Genomic DNA, 19,540 nt, shown 5'->3' on the forward strand with positions numbered 1-19,540 from the left:
GTGATAGATTTGGTTGGTTTATTTATTGTTAATTATCAATTACAGGTGAAATCAATTACAATTCATATATTCCTAATTATCATTGTTTCAAGGTTTTGTGACAAATTTGGTTAGTTTACAGTTCATTTATTGTTAATTGGTCATTTTTTCAAGGTTTTGATTATGTAATTAGGATCCAATTGACATATGTTTATTGATTATAAAATTACTTTTCAATGCAGTTAGATATGGAATCAAGGGAAGAACAACCATTGCAAGCACAATCTCAAGCTCAATCCCATTCTTCGGTTCAATCAAATGTACGAACAAAGACCGATATAACATGGGAACATGTTACTCAAGTCGTTGATGAGAAGGGGAAAAAGGCATGGATATGTAACTTTTGTCAAAAAGTTATAGGTGGTGGTGGAATAAACAGGGTTAAGAAACATCTTGCTGGTATTAAAGGTGAGGTAGTAGCATGCCCAAAAGTTAGTCCAGAAGTGCGGTTTACAATGCAAGGAAAGTTGAAAGAGACTGCCCAAAAAGAAAAAGAAAAACGTACCACTAGTGTTACTATCTTGGATGATGATGAAGAGATGGAGGAAATAGAAATGTCAACTGTGAAAAAGGGTAAAAGGAAATCTACTTCAAACTTGCATCCATTTTTTACAAAAGGTATAAATGATCCTTCCCAACCCACTATCAAATCTACAATGCAAAGTAAGGAAAAAATACATGATGTGGATTTAGCTATTGCTATGTGGTTTTATGATGCATGTATACCTATGAATGCTTGCAACTCTCCTTTTTTTCAACTTATGGTAGATAAAATAGTAAGTATTGGTTATGGGTACAAAGCACATAATTATCATGCTCTGAGGGTTAATTTATTGACAGATGCAAAAAAGTCAGTTTCATTAATAATTGATTTGTTAAGAAGTCAATGGGTTGATACAGGTTGCACAATTATGAGTGATGGGTGGAGGGATGTTTCACAATGACATTTGATTAATTTCTTGGTTTATTGTCCGAAAGGGATATCATTTCTTAAATCTGTTGATGCATCTGATATAGAGAGCAATGCTACAAATTTGTGTAATTTGTTTGCTGAGATTGTTGAAATGGTAGGAGAAAAAAAATGTGGTTCAAATGGTAACTAATAATGCTGCTAATTACAAGCTTGCTGGTACTAAGTTATGTGAAAGATATCCTTCTATTACTTGGTCTCCATGTGCAGCGCATTGTCTTAATCTTGTATTAAAGGATCTTTCAGAATTGGATAATGCGAAAAGTTTGGTCAATCTTGCATCAAGGGTTACTATTTTTGTTTATAATCATAAGTGGCCCTTGAATTGGTTAAGAAAAAGACCTGGTTGGAAATAAATTAACTGTCCAGGTGCTACTCGGTTTGGTATCGTGTTTATAGCATTGCAAAGTTTGTATGACCATAAAGAAGAATTACAAGCAATGGTCATATCTAATGAGTTTAATTAGATGTTGAAAGTGGGAAATGCGGTTGAATGTAAACAGATTGTCTTGAATGAAATCTTTTGGAAGAATTGTTTGATTACAGTGAAAGTAATGACTCCTTTGTTAAAGCTTTTGCGGTTGTGTGATTCGGATGAAAAACCTGCAATTGGTTATGTTTACGAGGGAATGCGTCGGGAAAGAAGAGGGATTAAGGAATTGTTTAAGAAGAAGAATGAATTATATAGGCCTTACACTAACATAATTGATAGTCGTTGGGATAGGATGTTAAGAAAAAGTATTTATTGTGCGGCTTATTGGTTGAATCCTGTTTTTCAATATGATCATGCAAATCTTTGTAAGAAGAATGCGGTGTTTCAAGGCGTTCTTGAAATGGTTGAGAAGACTTTTAAAGGTGATGACGTGTTAAATATTACATTGAATTTAGGGAGGTTTCGTGATGCTGAAGGTACCTTTGGTAGATCTAGTGTCGTTGCTTCTCGTAATCTTACTCGTCCAGGTATGATTTAAATTTAATGTGTCATTATTATATATAAAATATTGTATTTTCTAATATATTTTTTGCTAACTATATCTTTTGTAGATGAGTGGTGGAAGTTATTTAGCGGAGATATTTCGGTTTTGCAAAAGTTTGCTATTAGAATATTAAGTCAAACGGTATCTTCTTCCGGTTGCGAATGTAACTAGAGTGTATTTGAAAGGATTCACACGAAACGAAGGAATAGATTGGAACATCAAAGGCTAAATGATCTTGTATTTGTTCATTACAACTTGTGTTTACAAAATAGGTATGGTAACTTGCTAAGATATACTATGCTATAAAATGACCAAGTTATATTTGAGATTTTTTTGAATGTTTTTGTAGATTGAAGGTTGATATGAGGTCTTACGATCCTGTTGACTATGAAAATAGTGATAAGATGGGATTTTGGGTGGTTGAAGAAGAGCGGGAAAGGGAACTTAATTATGATGATTTGGAAAATATGCTTGATGAGCAAGAGCATGAACCGGCTTCTGAATCACAAGGTGACCATGTTGATCATGAAGTTGATAGTGAATTTCAGTTACTAAGTGACCGCGAGATCGATGCTTATAATACTCCAATTTCTCAAGATCCATGATTTGGTTTGGTCGTAACGTGTTTGGATTTGTCTACAATTATGTTTTCTTTTGTTATTTATACTTTATGTTGTTGTTTGTTGTGTTAAGATTGATCTATAACATGTTATTAATACTCTATATGGTTGTTTGTTGTGTTAAGATTGTTTTTTGTGTTTAGATTAAACTTTTTTGACATCAAATTATTGGTATTATATGTCTATGTAGTATGTAGGAAAGCAAAAATATATGAAAATAAAAAAATGCCATAAACCGGGTTGACCCGACGGTTGAACCGGTTGACCCGTGAACCGGTCATCACACCGGGTCAACTAAAAACCCGGGTTTTAAAACATTGAATATAATATATGTAATATTCTGATATTCTAAAACACATTTTATATTGAAATATTCTAAAAGCATATAACGTTAGAATATTATACATATTATATTTTTACGATAACTAAAATATTATAATATTTCACAAGAAAAAATTGGTCTCACGGTCTCACAAAATTATGTATGTCTCAAATGAACTCTTACACACACACACACATACACATATATATATATATATATATATATATATATATATATATATATATATAGTTAGTTAGTTAGTTAGTTAGTTAGCTTCAAATGTTTCCTAGAAGTATTGTATGCATGTGTAGACCAATGAGAATTTAGCAATAATTTAATAATTAAATAAATTAATAAGGGTAAATTAGTAAATCATGACTTTAAAATTATGGTAATTGAGATAAATGGGGGATTTGATTTAAAATCACCAAAATAAATATGTTGACCTAATAATCAAACCTTCAGATTTCTTCCATTCGTTTGTCCTTCAGAAACCTTCTTCCCCCTGATTAACCCTCCGACAATCGAAGAAGAGAGGAGGGTCGGACATCATCCATAACCCTCCTGCGATTGAAAAAGAGAGGACGTCAGAGTTGGAATTCTTTGTCGGCAGTCGATTGTCTTCCCATCATAGGTTGCATCACCATCGATCAATACCATTATCGCCTCCACATTTTCTCTTGTCACTGATTATCAAAATATTGTTATCTGTGGGTTAAAGACGATGATTTGCATTTTGTTCATGCCTACCATTCTCGATTTCCAAGTCTCGGCTTTTTGGAGTTATTTCATTCACGTAAGTATTTTTTTCCAAGTCTCGGTACATTGTTGACTTTTTACATGCTTTTCTTCAACACTTTATCTTATCGCTGATTTTTTCATATGGCTTCTTGTTAGATTGATGTGGAAGCAGCTTGGATGCAATCACAAACATTGTATCAATAGAACTTGGTGATAGTTCTGTTAAAGGTACTGTTACTCATTTAATTTCTCTCTCTATTCAGACATGGTGATAATGATAAATAATGATTTCTTGATTGTTTCAAATGGTGATATGTAGAACCAAAAGTCTTAGTCAGTGGAAATGATTTTTATGCATTCCCTAGACTTGAACCTGAAGCTAAAAGTGTTGGATTAGTGTCTAAGTCCATAACTATTTTGGTATGTACTTGACCCAATCATGAGCATGGTCCTTTTGGGTTGCCTTCACCATAGCAATATGTAGGATGAATTAAGGAGAGAAAGGTTTAATTATGATTTATTAATATATTATGAGAATAATATATTAAAGGAAAAATCATATAGTTTAATTAATATTAGTCAATAATTAATTAAGAATTAATTTTTGTGGCTAAAAGAGATTAATTAATCTTAGCGGACTGGAATTGTAATTATAGGATATTTGAAATTGGGCTATGGATCACCTTGGAATAATAGGTTGGACGAATTCTATGGGGAAGCCCATTAGAAATCGTCCAAGACATGTTCCAGAAGGGGTCAATGGGCTGCTTAGGGCTTAAGCAGTCTAATTAGGGTTTCCTTGTTTGATAATCCTAATAGCCAGCATATATAAAGAACCCTTATGGCCCTAAAAACGTGGGGAATACTTCCTTCAGGGTTTCCAGCCGTTTTTGGTGCCTCATCTCTCCTCCGTCTTCATCCAAGTTGCTTAGTGGTGTTTACGACTCCATTAGAGGTGCAACACTTGAGGCACTAAGCTTTCTGAAGCCAAGGATTGATTGTTATTGCTATATAACAATCAATGGTAACATCTAAACCCTAATTTCATTTATAGTTTATTAGATCTAGGGTTTATGGATTTGGATTATCAATTGCATGTTCATTAGAGAAACTAGATCCAAAGCTATTAGAGTTTGCATGTACACCATAAGATTGATGTAGTGCTCAAACCTCATCAGTGGTATCAGAGCCTAGGGTTGTTTGTTTAATGTATTTGATGCTATATTTGATTATTCAATCTTAAAATCAAAAAATTTGAGTTTCTGGGGACTGAACTCGACGAGTCCAGTGCTGACTCGACGAGTCTGAGACGCAGAATGATGTTTTTGTGGGATTTTGACCTGTTTTGGCTAAGGATAATTACCTAAAACGTTTTTTGTCAATAAAATCCGGATTTTATCTATATTGGGTGATTATCCTTGCCAAAATAGAAGATAAGTGTCAAAATTTAGATAATCTTTTGTTTTATTAAATAAAGATTGATTATTTTTAATTTAGATTTGAATTATCTTATGAAAAAGTTTCAATTTTCCCCTTTAGGTTTTATAGTTTAAATTTGAACTTAAAAGTTTTGTTTTTGAAATTTAAATAGTTAAACCCTAATGTTTTGAAAAGTTTCAAAACTTTCCCTCAAGTTTTGGAATTTAAAATTTTTGATTAAAAGTTTAATTTTTGAAATATTTAAATTCTAAACCTTAATGTTTTGAAACGTTTCAAAACTTGCCCTCAAGTTTTGGAATTTAAAATTTTGATTAATAGTTTAATTATGTAATATTTAAATTCTAAAACCCTAGTATTTTGAAAAAGTTCAAATTACACCCACATGGTTTTGTTAAGTTAATTAAAAGTTTAATTAAAAGAGAAAGTTAATAAAACCACCTAGTATTTTAAAAGTGTAAAATACACCATATACTATATATATGAAACATTAAAAGTCTAATTATATATATATGTGTGTATATATATATATATATATATATATATATATATATATATATATGAGTAAAGAGTCAGTCTTACCATTAGTAGGTCTCATTCACGAAGCTGGTCTATAAGGGTGTTTAAGGAAATTGCCTATAAAATGACGATTAAATGGATATTCACTCTTACCCACCGCACTCTTGACTAGTGGAGGGTTGTTAGCCGAACGGGTAAGATAGGACAAAAACCTTGCATTATAAGTATAATGAAGTACAAAGTAACTACATGCTTTTACAAATTCCCAAATCATAGTTACTTTAGGCAAAATGTGAAATTGTATGCTAATCCATTGAATTAGACTTCGTACCCTTGTCAAACGTTAGTGGAGCGTGTGTGGTTAACCGGCACACTAATTTGGGATTGACATTTGTAGCGAAGGGTGGCTCGATGTTTATCATAGATCAATGGAGTGTGTGTGGGTAACTGGCTCATTGATTAGGTGATAGTAGCACTGAGTGCACCACGTGATTCGTATGGTTATTCACACCTTGTTTGTGATCCTCGGCATCCCAGTCACAAACTTGAAGGCGTAATCGAGATTAAACACGCCATTGTAAATTTCAATGAATCTCAAAAGATCTAGGAGTCTCAATTCATTTAAAACTTAAATTTTCTTTTTCGTTTTTCATGGTGGAAATTGGTAAATCGTCATTTACCTACCTTCAAATATTATGGAACTAGATTACGACATCCCTCTTCTAGGTTGTAGAGTATTGTGTTGGATCCTAGCCTTGATGTTTTATTTTGGTGTTACTCAAGGATTCTAATCAACTTGACTTGAATTTCTCCCTTTTTGTAGATTTTTGAATCTTACAATGGTCTTCCCAAATCCTGTGAAACAAGTTTTCCAAATGGAGATGATATTCCACGATATGATCGAGGAACCAGAGATCATGCTTCACTTCCTCCAATTATTCTCCCTGACCCACAAGTTCGAAGGCTTGAAAATTTCAAGCTCACTCAAGCCCTTTTGGCAAGTAAACACGAAGATGGGAAACCTGTGTGTGCACACATCTCAGAGATGAAGTCACACATTCATAGGTTAAGGATGATGGGTGTAGATATCTCAGAGATATGGGCTGTTGAGTGGGTTCTTCAGTCGCTTCCTGAATCATATAGTGAGTTCGTTAGAGAGTACTATATGATGGACCATGACGTGACCCTCATTGATCTCACCTATTTGCTTATAGTTGCTGAATCAACAATGATTTGGCATGCTGGTCAAGCAAATTTGTCTGGTGAATCAAACTCCCAAACTTCAATGGACACTGGCAACATTGGAAGTCCAGAAAGGACTAAGTATGAGATTGTCCCATGTGTTGTGCCAAAGGAGTCCATTTGCTTTTATTTCCAAGAGAAGGGGCATTGGAGACGAAGCTGTGCAAACTACATGAGAGATCTAAGAGATGGGAGAGTCAAGACGTATGGCTCTACTTCAGGTAAAATCCAATAACTAACTCTATAAGTTCCTATTCTTTGATTTTCAATACATGATGTGATAAGATTACATTTTGATGTTTTTTTAGGATCGAAGAAAAGAGAGGAAGCTTAAGGGAAGAAGTAAGCTGAATCTGATCGTGAAGAAATGGATTTCGATCGCATTGCTTGAAGATCGGATTTTTGAGATACTACTTTAGAGTTAGAATAGATTGCTTAGAAATTGAAATAGCATAGTTTTCATTTGAATTGCATTGTAAGGACAGGTTTTTCCGCAATAAAATGAATTTTGATTTCGTCTTATTTATTTATCCTTGCAATGGCATATGTGAAAATGGATGTTTATGTCTTTCTAAATTTTAGCAATGTTGAATTGGATGTGATTCTTGATTTTGTTATTTTTGAAATGTTAAGAATTTACCAAATAAGGAGAGTTTCCCATCGCCCAAGTTTCAATTGGACAGAAACTTGGAATCATGCAACATGCATTGCGTGATGAATGAGAAACTTCATATTTGGGAATTAGACTAAATCTTTGGCAAAGTTCAAGTGAAGGACTAAGAGATCGAGTACACTAGGTTGTACGTTGATCAATTCCACCACAAGAGTGATAAAGATATTCGTCATGATTTACTAAAGTTTAGCAAATATGATTATACTTATAAGATTAAGTGTAATTCTGAGTTGGTTGAAAGAGTTTCAATGAATAGCAGAACGAATAAAGAAGAATCAAGTAGGCAAAAAGATAAAAGTTTCTCCATTCTAAGAAGAAAGGAGAGTACCTTTTATTGTGTTTTAAGATAAGTCTTAATGATTAAGAACCCTATCTCAATTGATCCTCTAAGTGAGTCTTAGTGCACTTGTATGTCTAAGAAGAGGAATCGAGAATTGTGGAAATGGTTAAATCAAGAAGTCAATCATATTTCATTCCAAAATCAAGTCTTAGATTCATACCCCAATATTGTGGCTTGAGTGACAAGTCTTAAGAAGGTTTATAACACTCATCAAATGTAGAACTTGGAAAAGTTTTCTTATTATTGCACATTTGAAATTGGTAAGTTGTGCTGTCTTGGATAAGATGAAGACCAACTAGGACCAATTATGTGAAGTGTTTTTGTTTTGATAAGAACTGCACTAACTCTTGAATATTTGTTTTGTCAAGGAAAGTTCCTTGATAAGAGAATCATATATGTCAAGAGGTCAGTGGGAGTCTCAATTTTCTTGAAAAGTTCAAGAGCTAATCAAGAATAAACCGATATTTAATCATTAGCACACGAATTGAGGTTTGCGACCTATCGTGTTGACATATTTTTGTTTATGTGGCATTCTAGTTTAAGTCAAATACGCATATGAGTTCTACGAGTTCTCAATTGATTGCATAGAGGCAAGTCACCCTGATTAATGGAAAGTACATTGATAGGTAAGGGTGAGCTGCTTAACAACGTGGAAGCAATGGTGGGCATTCGTGCTGCCATAAGGCAAGAAATCAAAGATTGAAAAAGTTCAATCCATAAGAGTTGGATTTGTCACAAACATTATCCTATGATTGTGGTTATGACAAATTCACATGGATAGGAGCACATACACCAGATAAATCTAAGTGTCATAAGGTTTCTCTCCTTCATGAAAATAATTGTGAGGAAATGCTTTCACTAAGAGAGATTTTAAGGAGATGGAATTTGTGAAAAATTGTATTCTCAAATTCGATTATGATTACGACATCCCTCTTCATAGATCGAATTGTGAGATTTGGCAATTAGTCTGAACATTTTGAGACTTAGTAACATGAGTTCTAAAATTGTTTAGACGCACGTATAAGCTATCTAAGAAAAGGTGTATGAGTTTAAGAAGCTTAGATAAAGGATTATCGAAGCATCTAATATTAGAAATATGGACTTTGGAATTCAATAAGTATTGTTTTCTAGAAGTTCAAGTGTTTTCTAAATACATGTCAAAGCTAGTGGAAGCATAAGTGTTATGCTTGTATGGAAATAATCATTATGTTAGTGGGAGCATGATTATTATTTGAAGTATTGCAAGTTAGCAATATTAATTGTAGAAAACAAAGATTTACTTTGCAAAGTTGTAGGGGTTGAAAAGTTGTTTTGCTATAATTAAGGGAGAAAATATTATACTTCATTTCAAATCTAAAGGCTTAGATTGTGGAATTTTAATCGAATTTACTCAAATATATATGAATGTTGTGTTGGAATGGTTCAACATGAGGAAATTTTATATATGGAATGGATAATTGCATTCTTAAAATTTGGTTATGATTATGACATCCCTTTTCATAATCAAAATTGTGAGAACATGGCAATTAGAAATATTATAGCAGAAGACTGGTAAAGTATCATGTCTTCATTTGAGACATTATGGATCGTGTTCCATACGCTTCGGGTATAGGATCGATTGCATATGCTATAATGTCTGATCATTATAAAATTTTCCAAATGCTTAGCGCATTAAGAGGGAAAAAGGACTAGAACGGTTTTGGCTAAAATAACTAAACAACTATCAAAGGACGATCTAAGGTTCGCCAAGGATTTGTTGCTTGTGAGTAGTTGGAAGTATAGTATTGGATGGACTATGTTGACATTATTTTGAATAAATAAGACTCTATTTAGAATGAGTTGTCATATGGCAAATATGGAAATGTTTCCATATTGGGAGTTGGATATTGAGGGTCTATGTCTAGATTAGAAACTTTTATGCAAGAAGGATGTTCAAAGGAATGTACTTTGAATGTGAGACTTCGCGTCTATGGAATTGTCTTGTAACTATTTCTGATAGAATACCTTGGAATTTCATTAGCCGAGTCTTGGTGACTTTTGTGCTATGACATTACAAAAGGATCGTTGCATAAAATGTTAGAATCTAACATATTCTATTAGTGGCAAGAATGTTGTGTTCTTACACTAATGATAAGGATTGGGAATTGTGAAATGAGTTTCATTGGAAAGGTTTTCAATTGATCTATTTCACAAAGTAAGGATCATAGGTAACATAGTGTGCATGCTCAGAGCATAGGACAACTATTGTTGTAATTCAAGTAATAAGTTGATTATCTGAAACGTTAAACAATTAATAATGAGTAGTCAATATGGTGTTTGAATAAAAGTGTTTTATTTACACTCAAAAGTTTTGGGGCCATATAAGATTAAGTATTATCGTTGTGTTTCCTTTTGCATGTTTTGACTTCCAGAATAACTGGGTTATTCGAACCTCCACAGTCGGTCATACGTTGGAAGTAGGTATGAAGGAAGACTGTCATGAATCTGTCTGTAGATTGTCTAAAGTGTTTATACATAGCACAAGTTTGCTGTAGAGTTCATGAGTGCTTTGATAAGATTAAAGTATTGGATTAAACCCACGCTCACTTGAATCATTTCATGGATTTATCACGGGTGATTAGTGAGATGATAAAATTGTATATTCTTGAAACCGAGACGTGTGAGTTGTTATTTGCTGGTCGGTTGCACATTGATGATAAGTAAACACACCAGTAACTTGGTGTTATAAAACTTATTATTTTTTGTGATTCGATCAGTAGGTGCAAGCGAGCATTTGAGTTAAAGTTTATCCATTCCTTTTACCCAAAGTGGGATAAAAGCGATATCTGTGGGCCCCTCGATGATTTAGTGATGACACCCTAAGCGCTTGGCCAAGCCGGGGATAAGTTGATGTGTTCAATTGTAGTCTGTTGTCAGTCGTCATAAATCAAATGTCGAGAAACAATACATAGATAGAGAGAATGATTTAAATCCATGTCTCGTGTCTATAAGATATCTTGATATTTGAGGAATATATGATCCCTTATCTAAAGAACACACGTATTTGATAAGATCAGAGTTGACATCGGCTTTTGAGAGCTACGATTGCTGATCAGGTTCTGAAGTTATGCAAAATAGTTATTAGACTTATCCAAGTGGGAGACTGTTGGATTAGTGTCTAAGTCCATAACTATTTTGGTATGTACTTGACCCGATTATGAGCATGGTCCTTTTGGGTTGCCTTCACCATAGCAATATGTAGGATGAATTAAGGAGAGAAAGTTTTAATTATGATTTATTAATATATTATGAGAATAATATATTAAAGGAGAAATCATATAGTTTAATTAGTATTAGTCAATAACTAATTAAGAATTAATTTTTGTGGATAACAGAGATTAATTAAACTTAGGGGGCTGGAATTGTAATTATAGGATAATTGCAATTGGGCTATGGATCACCTTGGAGTAATAGGTTGGACGAATTCTATGGGGAAGCCCATTAGAAATCCTCCAAGGCATGTTCCAGAAGGGGTCCATGGGTTGCTTAGGGCTTAAGCAGTCAAATTAGGGTTTCCTTGTTTGATAACCCTAATAGCAGCATATATAAGGAACCCTCATGGCCCCAAAAACATGGGGAATACTTCATTTAGGGTTTCCAGCCGTTTTTGGTGCCTCCTCTCTCCTCTGTCTTCATCCATGTTGCTTAGTGGTGTTTCTGACTCCGTTAGAGGTGCAACACTTGAGGCACTAAGTTTTCTGAAGCCAAGGATTGATTGTTATTGCTATATAACAATCAAAGGTAACATCTAAACCCTAATTTCAGTTATAGTTTATTAGATCTAGGGTTTATGGCTTTGGATTATCAATTGCATGTTCATTAGAGAAACTAGATCCAAAGCTATTAGGATTTGCATGTACACCATAAGATTGATGTAGTGCTTAAAACCCATCAAAAAGATTGGCATGGATTGAATGGAGCCACCCTAACACGCCATGGGATAGATCTGAAGTCTGGTTCGACTATATTTCGGGTAAACACTAAACACACTACTTATTTTATTTATTTTTTTCATGCCAATATTTTAAATAATCAGAAAGTAAAAAGATCATTGATTTGAGGATGTGGTTACTTGAAATCATGCATTTAAATTATTTTTCATTGACTTTTCTTGTAAAATAAAGTTTTTAACAATTATCTTGACAAATTGGTATGTCTGGATGCTTAGTTTTATAATTTTGCAAATTTTGTTACTTTGTGCAGAGATGTGTACAAACGTGTATGCATTACTGTTGGATTAGTGTCTAAGTCCATAACTATTTTGGTATGTACTTGACCCGATGGTGCATGGTCTTTTTGGGTTGCCTTCACCAAAGCAACTTGATAGGATGAATTATGGAGAGAAAGGATTAAATATGATTTATTAATATATTATGGGAATAATATATTAAAGGAGAAATCATATTGTTTAATTAATATTAGTCAAGAATTAATTAGTAATTAGTTTTGTGACTAAAAGAGATTAATTAAACTTAAGGGACTGGAATTGTAATTATAAGATAATTGCAATTTGGGCTATGGATTGTCTTATATTATGGAGTGGACGAATTCTATGGGGAAACCCATGAGAAATCGTCCAAGCCCATAAGGAAAGGAATCCATGGGTTGCTTAGGGCTTAAGCATCCAAAATTAGGGTTTCCTTGTTAGATAACCCTAATAGCCCACTATATATAGACCCTTAAGGGAGAAAAAACATGGTGAAGCATTGTGCTAGGGTTTATACACATTTTTGGTGGCCTCCATCCTTTCTCCTCTTCATCCTCTTGCTTATGGTGTTTGTGAACCATTAGAGGAGTGACACTTGTGACTCTAAGCCTTCCAAAGTCAATCCAAGGTGGAATTGGGATTGTTATTGCTACATAACAATCAAGGTAACATCTTAAATCTAATTATATGTTAATATCGATTTCCATATGGTAGAATTAGGGTTTATAGTCTTGGATTCAAAGCATGTACAATAGAGAAACCTAGATCCAAGCATTAGGGTTTGTATGAGCACATAGGATGTCTTTTGACCAAAACCCATAAGTGGTATCAGAGCCTAGCTTGGTTTCAATTGTATTGATGCTTGATATTTTTGAAAAATTCGATTTTTTGGATTCTGGAGGCTGGACTCGCCGAGTCCATGGCTGAACTCGCCGAGTCCATGCAGACTCGACGAGTCCAAGCCTGACTCGACGAGTCAAGTCGTCAGATGGAGGTTTTCTCGGATTTTCTTGCTGTTTTTGCTTATGGATAGTTTCCTTATCATGTTAGATCAATATTAATCCGATTATATGATATATTTGACTATATTTTTGATCTAATTGAAGATATTTATCAATTAATAAGATAATTGTTTCCTTATAAGATAATTGATTAATTATTTTGAGTAAATTGATAAATTGTTTTGCAAGAAATCAATAAACAAATCAAATATGGATAATTATGTAATTAAATGTTAATTTGAATTATTTGTTATTTGATACTTGTTGTTATGAAAAGTTTCATATTTTGCCCTTTAGGTTTTATAGTTTAAATTTGAACCCAAAAGTTTTGATGTTTTGAAATTTAAATAGTTAAAACCCTAATGTTTTGAAAAAGGTTTCAAAACTTGCCCTCAAGTTTTGGAATTTAAATTTTGATTAAATAGTTTAATTTTGATGTATATTTAAATTCTAAACCCTAATGTTTTGAAATGTTTCAAAATTTGCCCTCAAGTTTTGGAATTTAAAAGTTGATTAAAAGTTAATTAGGAATGTTAAATTCTAAAACCCTAGTTTTGAAAAGTTCAAATACACCCTTATGGTTTTATTAATTAATTAAGGTGTATAATTAAAAGAGATTTAATAAATCCATAAAAGTTTAAGTTAACCAATTAATTGAATTAAAAGTGTAATTGTTAAAGTTAACCACATAGTATTTTAAAGGTTATAAAATACACCCTATACTATATATAACATTAAAAGTCTAACATTATATATATGTATAACTAAAAGTCAGTCTTACCGTTAGTAGGCCTCATTCACGAAGCTGGTCTATAAGGGGTGTTTAAGGAAATTGCCTATAAAATGGCGATTGAATGGGTATCCACTCTTACCCACCGCACTCTTGACTAGTGGAGGGTCATTAGCCGAACGGGTAGGATAGGATGAAACCTTCCATTATAAGTATAATGAAGTATATAAGTAACTAAATGTTTTTCAAATTCCCAATCTTAGTTACTTAGGCAAAGTGAATTGATGCAATTCCATGAAATTACACTTTGTGCCCTTGCGAAGACGTTAGTGGAGCCTGTGTGGTTTACCGGCACACTAAATGGTTATAAGCAAATGTAGCAAAGGGTGACTCAATGTTTGTCATAGTTCGGTGGAGCGTGTGTGGTTTACCGGCACATCGAATAGGTGACTGTAACATGTGAGGGCACCATGTAAGTTTGCATGGTTATTCACACCCGCTTTGTGATCCTCGGCATCCCAGTCACAAACAAGAGGGGCATATCGAGATTTAAACATGCCATTGAAATGTTCAATGAATCTCAAAGAATCTAGGAGTTTTCATAGATTTAAAACTTAAATTTATTTTTCGTTTTTTCATGGTGGAAATTAGTGAATCGTCATTCACTTACCTTCAAATATTCTGCAACTAGATTACGACATCCCTTTTCTAGGTTGTAGCATATTGTGTTGGGTCCTAGCCTTGGAATTTCATTTGGGTGATTTACCAAGGACTCAATCAATCAACTAACTTGAATTCGTTTTTCTCCCGTTTTGTAGATGTCAAAGTTCGACAACTATGGTCTTCCCGAATCCCGTGGAACAAGTATTCCACATGAAGATGATATTCCACGATTCGATCGAGGAATAGGAAATCATGCTTCACTTCCTCCTGCTCCTCCAATTATTCTCCCTAACCCACAAGATTTTAAAATTGAAAGGTTCAATATCACTTAATCCCTTTTGTCAAGTAAACATAAAGAAGGAAAGTTGGTGTGTGCACACGTCCTAGGGATGAAGTCGCACATTGATAGATTAAGAATGATGGGATCCGTTGTTAGTGAAGAGATGGTTGTTGATTGGGTTCTTCAGTCACTTCCTAACTCGTATAGTGAGTTCGTAAGAGAGTACTATATGATGAACCACGACGTGACCCTTATAGATCTCACTTACATGCTTATTGCTGCTGAATCAGCAATGGTTTGGCGCAATAGAAAAAACAAAGTTGATTGGTGTGTCTGCCTTCAAGACCTCTATGGATATAGACAATGGCAACTAAAGACATGCAATGATAGAAAAGTTTGATCATAAGAGAAAGGCAATGTCTGAAGTAGTTCCATGTGTTGTTCCAAAAGAGTCAATTTGCTTTTATTGCCAAGAGAAGGGGCATTGGAGACGAAGTTGCCCTAATTACCTAAGAGATCTAAGAGATGGGAGAGTCAGAACGTATGGCTCTACATTAGGTAAGAATCCACTATCTAACTCCATTAAGTTCCTATTCATTGATTCTTAATACATGATGTGATAAGATTGCATTTGAGTGTTTTTGTAGAATCGGTGAAAAGAAAGGAAGCTTGTTAAGAGAGCAAGATGAATTTAATCACAAGAGATGAATCTCGATCGCATGGACTTGAAGATTAGATTTTGAGCTTAGAAAGTTATGATAGAGTTGTTAGAAATTTTCTTTTGTACATAGTTTTCAATAGATTTTGCATTGTAAGGACAAATTTTTCCGCTGCTTCTATAAATGAAATAAATTTTGTTTTGACTTATTTATTTATTTATTTCCTTGCAATAAAATCGTTATGAAAATTGATGTTTGAATATTTCTACAACGAATGGATATGATTCTTAGTTATGCTATTTATGGAAATGTCAAGAATTTACCAAATAGGGAGAGTTTCTCATCGCCCAAAGTTTCAATTGGACAGAAATTTGGAATCTCGCAACTTCGTTGCATGATGAATGAGAAATTTCATATTTGGAAATTAGACTAATTCGTTGACAAAGTCTCAAGTGAAGGACTAGGAGATCGAGTACACAAAGTTGTGTGTTGATCAAGTTCACCATAAAAGTAACAAAGATATTCGTCATGATTTACTAAAGGTTTAGTAAATATGATTATACTTACTAGAATAAGTGTAATTCTAAATTGATTAAAGGGTTTAGATCAATAGTATAACGAATAAGAAGAATCAAGTAGGCAGAAAGATAAAAGTTTCTCCATTCTAAGAAGAAGGGAGAGTAGCTTTTATGCTTTATGATTGGTCTTAATGATTAAGAACCATATCTCAATTGATACTCTAAGTGAGTCTTAGTATAATTGTATGTTTAAGAAGAGGAATCAAGGATTGATGAAATGGTTAAATCAAGAAGTCTATCATACTTCGTTCCAATAACAAGTCTTAAAGTTAAGATTGTGACAATGAATGAAAAGTATTAAAGGTTTATAACATTCATCAAATGTGGAAAGTTGTGATGTCTTGAATAAGACAAAGACCAACTTGGACCAATTTATGAAGTGTTTTGATAAAAGCTACACTAACTCTTGAATCTTTGTTTGTCAAGAAATGTTTATTGACAAAAGAATCTTATATGTCAAGGAGTCAGTGGGAGTCTTAATGGTCTTGAAAGGTTTCAAGAACAAATCAAATAAACCTTATCTATCATCACTAGCACACGAGTTGAGGTTTACAGCCTATCGTGTTGACATTATCTTTTTCTGTGCTGTTCCAATTGAGTTAATTATGCATGTGAGTTCTCATTTTGAACGTATAAAAGGCAAGGCACCTTGATCAATGAAAGGTACATTGATAGGAAAAGGTGAGCTGCTTAACTACTTGGAAAACGTGGTGGGCAGCTGTGCTACCATAATGCAAGAAATCAAGATTAAGAAAGTTCGATCCATATGAGTTTGAATTTGTCATAAACTTTGGTTTTAACAAATTCACATGGATAGGAACACATACACCGTTTAAAATCTAAGTGTCATAAGATTTCCTCCTTCATGAAAACGATTGTGAGGAAATGCTTTCACTAAGAAAGATTTTAAGAAGATAGTGATTGTAAAATTGCATTCTCGAATTCGATTATGGTTACGGTATCCCTTTCCATAATTTGAATTGTGAGGTTTGGCAATTAGTCTTAATTGTTTAGACACACATATAAACTATCGAAGGCAAAGGTGTATAAGTTCAAGAAGCCTTGATAAAAGATTATCAAAGCACTAAGTATTAGAAACATGGACTTAAGAAATTCAATAAGTATTGTCTTTCTGGAAGTTAAAATGTTTATGAATACATGTCGAAGCTAGTGGGAGCATAAGTGTTATGTTTTACAGTAATCATCATGATAGTGGGAGCATAAAAGTTATGATTGTATGATTATTATGGAAAGTATTGCAAGTTGGCAATATTAATTATAGAAAACAAGAGTTATACCTTGCAAAGTCGTAAGGGTTGTAAAGTTGTTTTGCTATAATTAAGGGAGAGAATATTATGCTTCATTTCAAATATAAAGGATTAGGTTGCGGAATGTTAATAAATTTAGTCAAAGGTACATAGTGTGTTCTTAAAATTTCGATTATGATTACGGCATTCCTCTTCACAATTCGAATTTTGAGAACATAGCAAATAAAACATCATGCGTCGTGTCCCATACGCTTCGGGTATAGGATCGAATGCAGATGCTTTAATGTTTGACCATTCTAAAATTTTCCAAATGTCTAGCGCATTTAGATGGAAAAAGGGACTAGAATCGGTTTTGACTAAAATAATTAAACAACTAACAAAGGACAATCCAAAGTTCGACGAGGATTGGTTACTTGTGAGTAGTTGGAAGCATGGTATTAATGGACCATATTGACATTATGATGAATAGAAAAGATTCTATTAAGAATGAGTTGTCATATGGAAAATATGGAAATGTTTCCATATTGGATGGATCATGTCGACCTTATTATGAATAGGAAAGAATCTATTAAGAATAAGTTGTCATATGGAAAATATGGAAGCGTATCCATATTGGGAAGTAAATATTGAAAATCTATGACTAGATTAGAAACTTTTATGCGAAAGGATGTTCAAAGGAATGTACTTTGAGTGAGAGACATCATATCTAAGGAATTGTCTTGTAACAATTTCCGTTAGAGAACTTTGTAATATCATTGGCAATAGTCTTTGTGACATTGGTGCAGTGACATTACGAAAGGATCATTGCATAAAGTGTTAGAATCTAGCATATTCTATAAGTAGCAAGAATTTGATATTCTTACACTTATGAAAATGGATTTGGAGTTGTAAAATGAGAATGATTGGAAATGTGTTCAATTTGTCTACTTCACAAAAGTAAGAACCATATGTAAAAATTGTGTGCATGCTAGGAGCATGGGACAAGTGTAATAATTCAAGTAAGAAGTTGATTACCCAAAACGACAAATAATGAGTAATCGATATGGTGATAAATAAAAGGAGTTTTATTTATACTCAAAGGTTTGAGGCCATATGGGATTAGTATTATTCTTGTGTTTCACTTTGCATGTTTTGACTTCCAGAATAATTGAGTTTATTAAGAATAATCGAATTATTCGAACGGGCCACAGTCGTTCATATGTTGGAAGTAGATATGAATGAAGACTGTCGTGAATTGGTGTGTGGATTGTCTAGAAGAGTATTAGACATAAGCAAATGTTTGCTGCAACGTTCATGAGTGCTTATGAATATGATTTGAGCATTGGATTAAACCCACGCTCACTTGGATCACACCATGAATTGTATCACGAGTGATTAGTGAGACGATAACATCTTATATTCTTGAAACCGAGATGTGTGAGTTGTATCTTGCGAATCGGTTGCACATTGATAATATGTAAACGCACTAGTAACTTGGTGTTATAAAACATATTGTTGTGTGTAATTCGGTGAGTAAGTGCAAGCGAGCATTGTATCAAAGTTTATCCGTTACTTTTATCCAAGGTAGGATAAAAGCGATATCTTTGGGCCCTTCGATGGTTTAGTGATGACAAAACGTAAATGCTCGGCCGGGCTAGGGCTAATTTGATTTGTTCAATTAGTCTGTCGTCATAAATCAGAAATTGAGAAGTAGTACAAAGAGAATGATTAGAAATCATATCTCATATGATATCTAGAATGGAGGAATATATGATCCCTTATCTAAGGACACGCGTATCTGATATGATTAGAGTTGACAGCGGCTTTGGAAAGCTACGATTGCAGATCGGGATCTGAAGTCATACGCATAATAGTTATTAGACTTATCCAAGTGGGAGACTGTTGGATTAGTGTCTAAGTCCATAACTATTTTGGTATGTACTTGACCCGATGGTGCATGGTCTTTTTGGGTTGCCTTCACCAAAGCAACTTAATAGGATGAATTATGGAGAGAAAGGATTAAATATGATTTATTAATATATTATGGGAATAATATATTAAAGGAGAAATCATATTGTTTATTTAATATTAGTCAAGAATTAATTAGTAATTAGTTTTGTGACTAAAAGAGATTAATTAAACTTAAGGGACTGGAATTGTAATTATAAGATAATTGCAATTTGGGCTATGGATTGTCTTATATTATGGAGTGGACGAATTCTATGGGGAAACCCATGAGAAATCGTCCAAGCCCAT

The 19,540-nt window shown here is 33.5% G+C and overlaps 1 protein-coding gene across 1 annotated transcript; it reads left to right on the forward strand.

Annotated features, from left to right (window-relative positions):
- The first annotated feature begins 227 nt into the window (after window positions 1-227).
- Window positions 228-2,591, forward strand: LOC145098593 (uncharacterized). The gene is made up of 8 exons (XM_079036221.1): window positions 228-759; window positions 880-939; window positions 1,018-1,134; window positions 1,220-1,296; window positions 1,513-1,969; window positions 2,054-2,149; window positions 2,259-2,263; window positions 2,343-2,591. Exons 1-8 carry the CDS (start codon window positions 228-230, stop codon window positions 2,589-2,591), a joined length of 1,593 nt encoding a protein of 530 aa, XP_078892347.1.
- Window positions 2,592-19,540: the final 16,949 nt, after the last annotated feature.

This window comes from Lactuca serriola, chromosome 4 (assembly GCF_051521515.1).
Source record: "Lactuca serriola cultivar US96UC23 chromosome 4, Lser_US96UC23_V15, whole genome shotgun sequence".
Classification (NCBI taxonomy): Eukaryota; Viridiplantae; Streptophyta; class Magnoliopsida; order Asterales; family Asteraceae; genus Lactuca; species Lactuca serriola.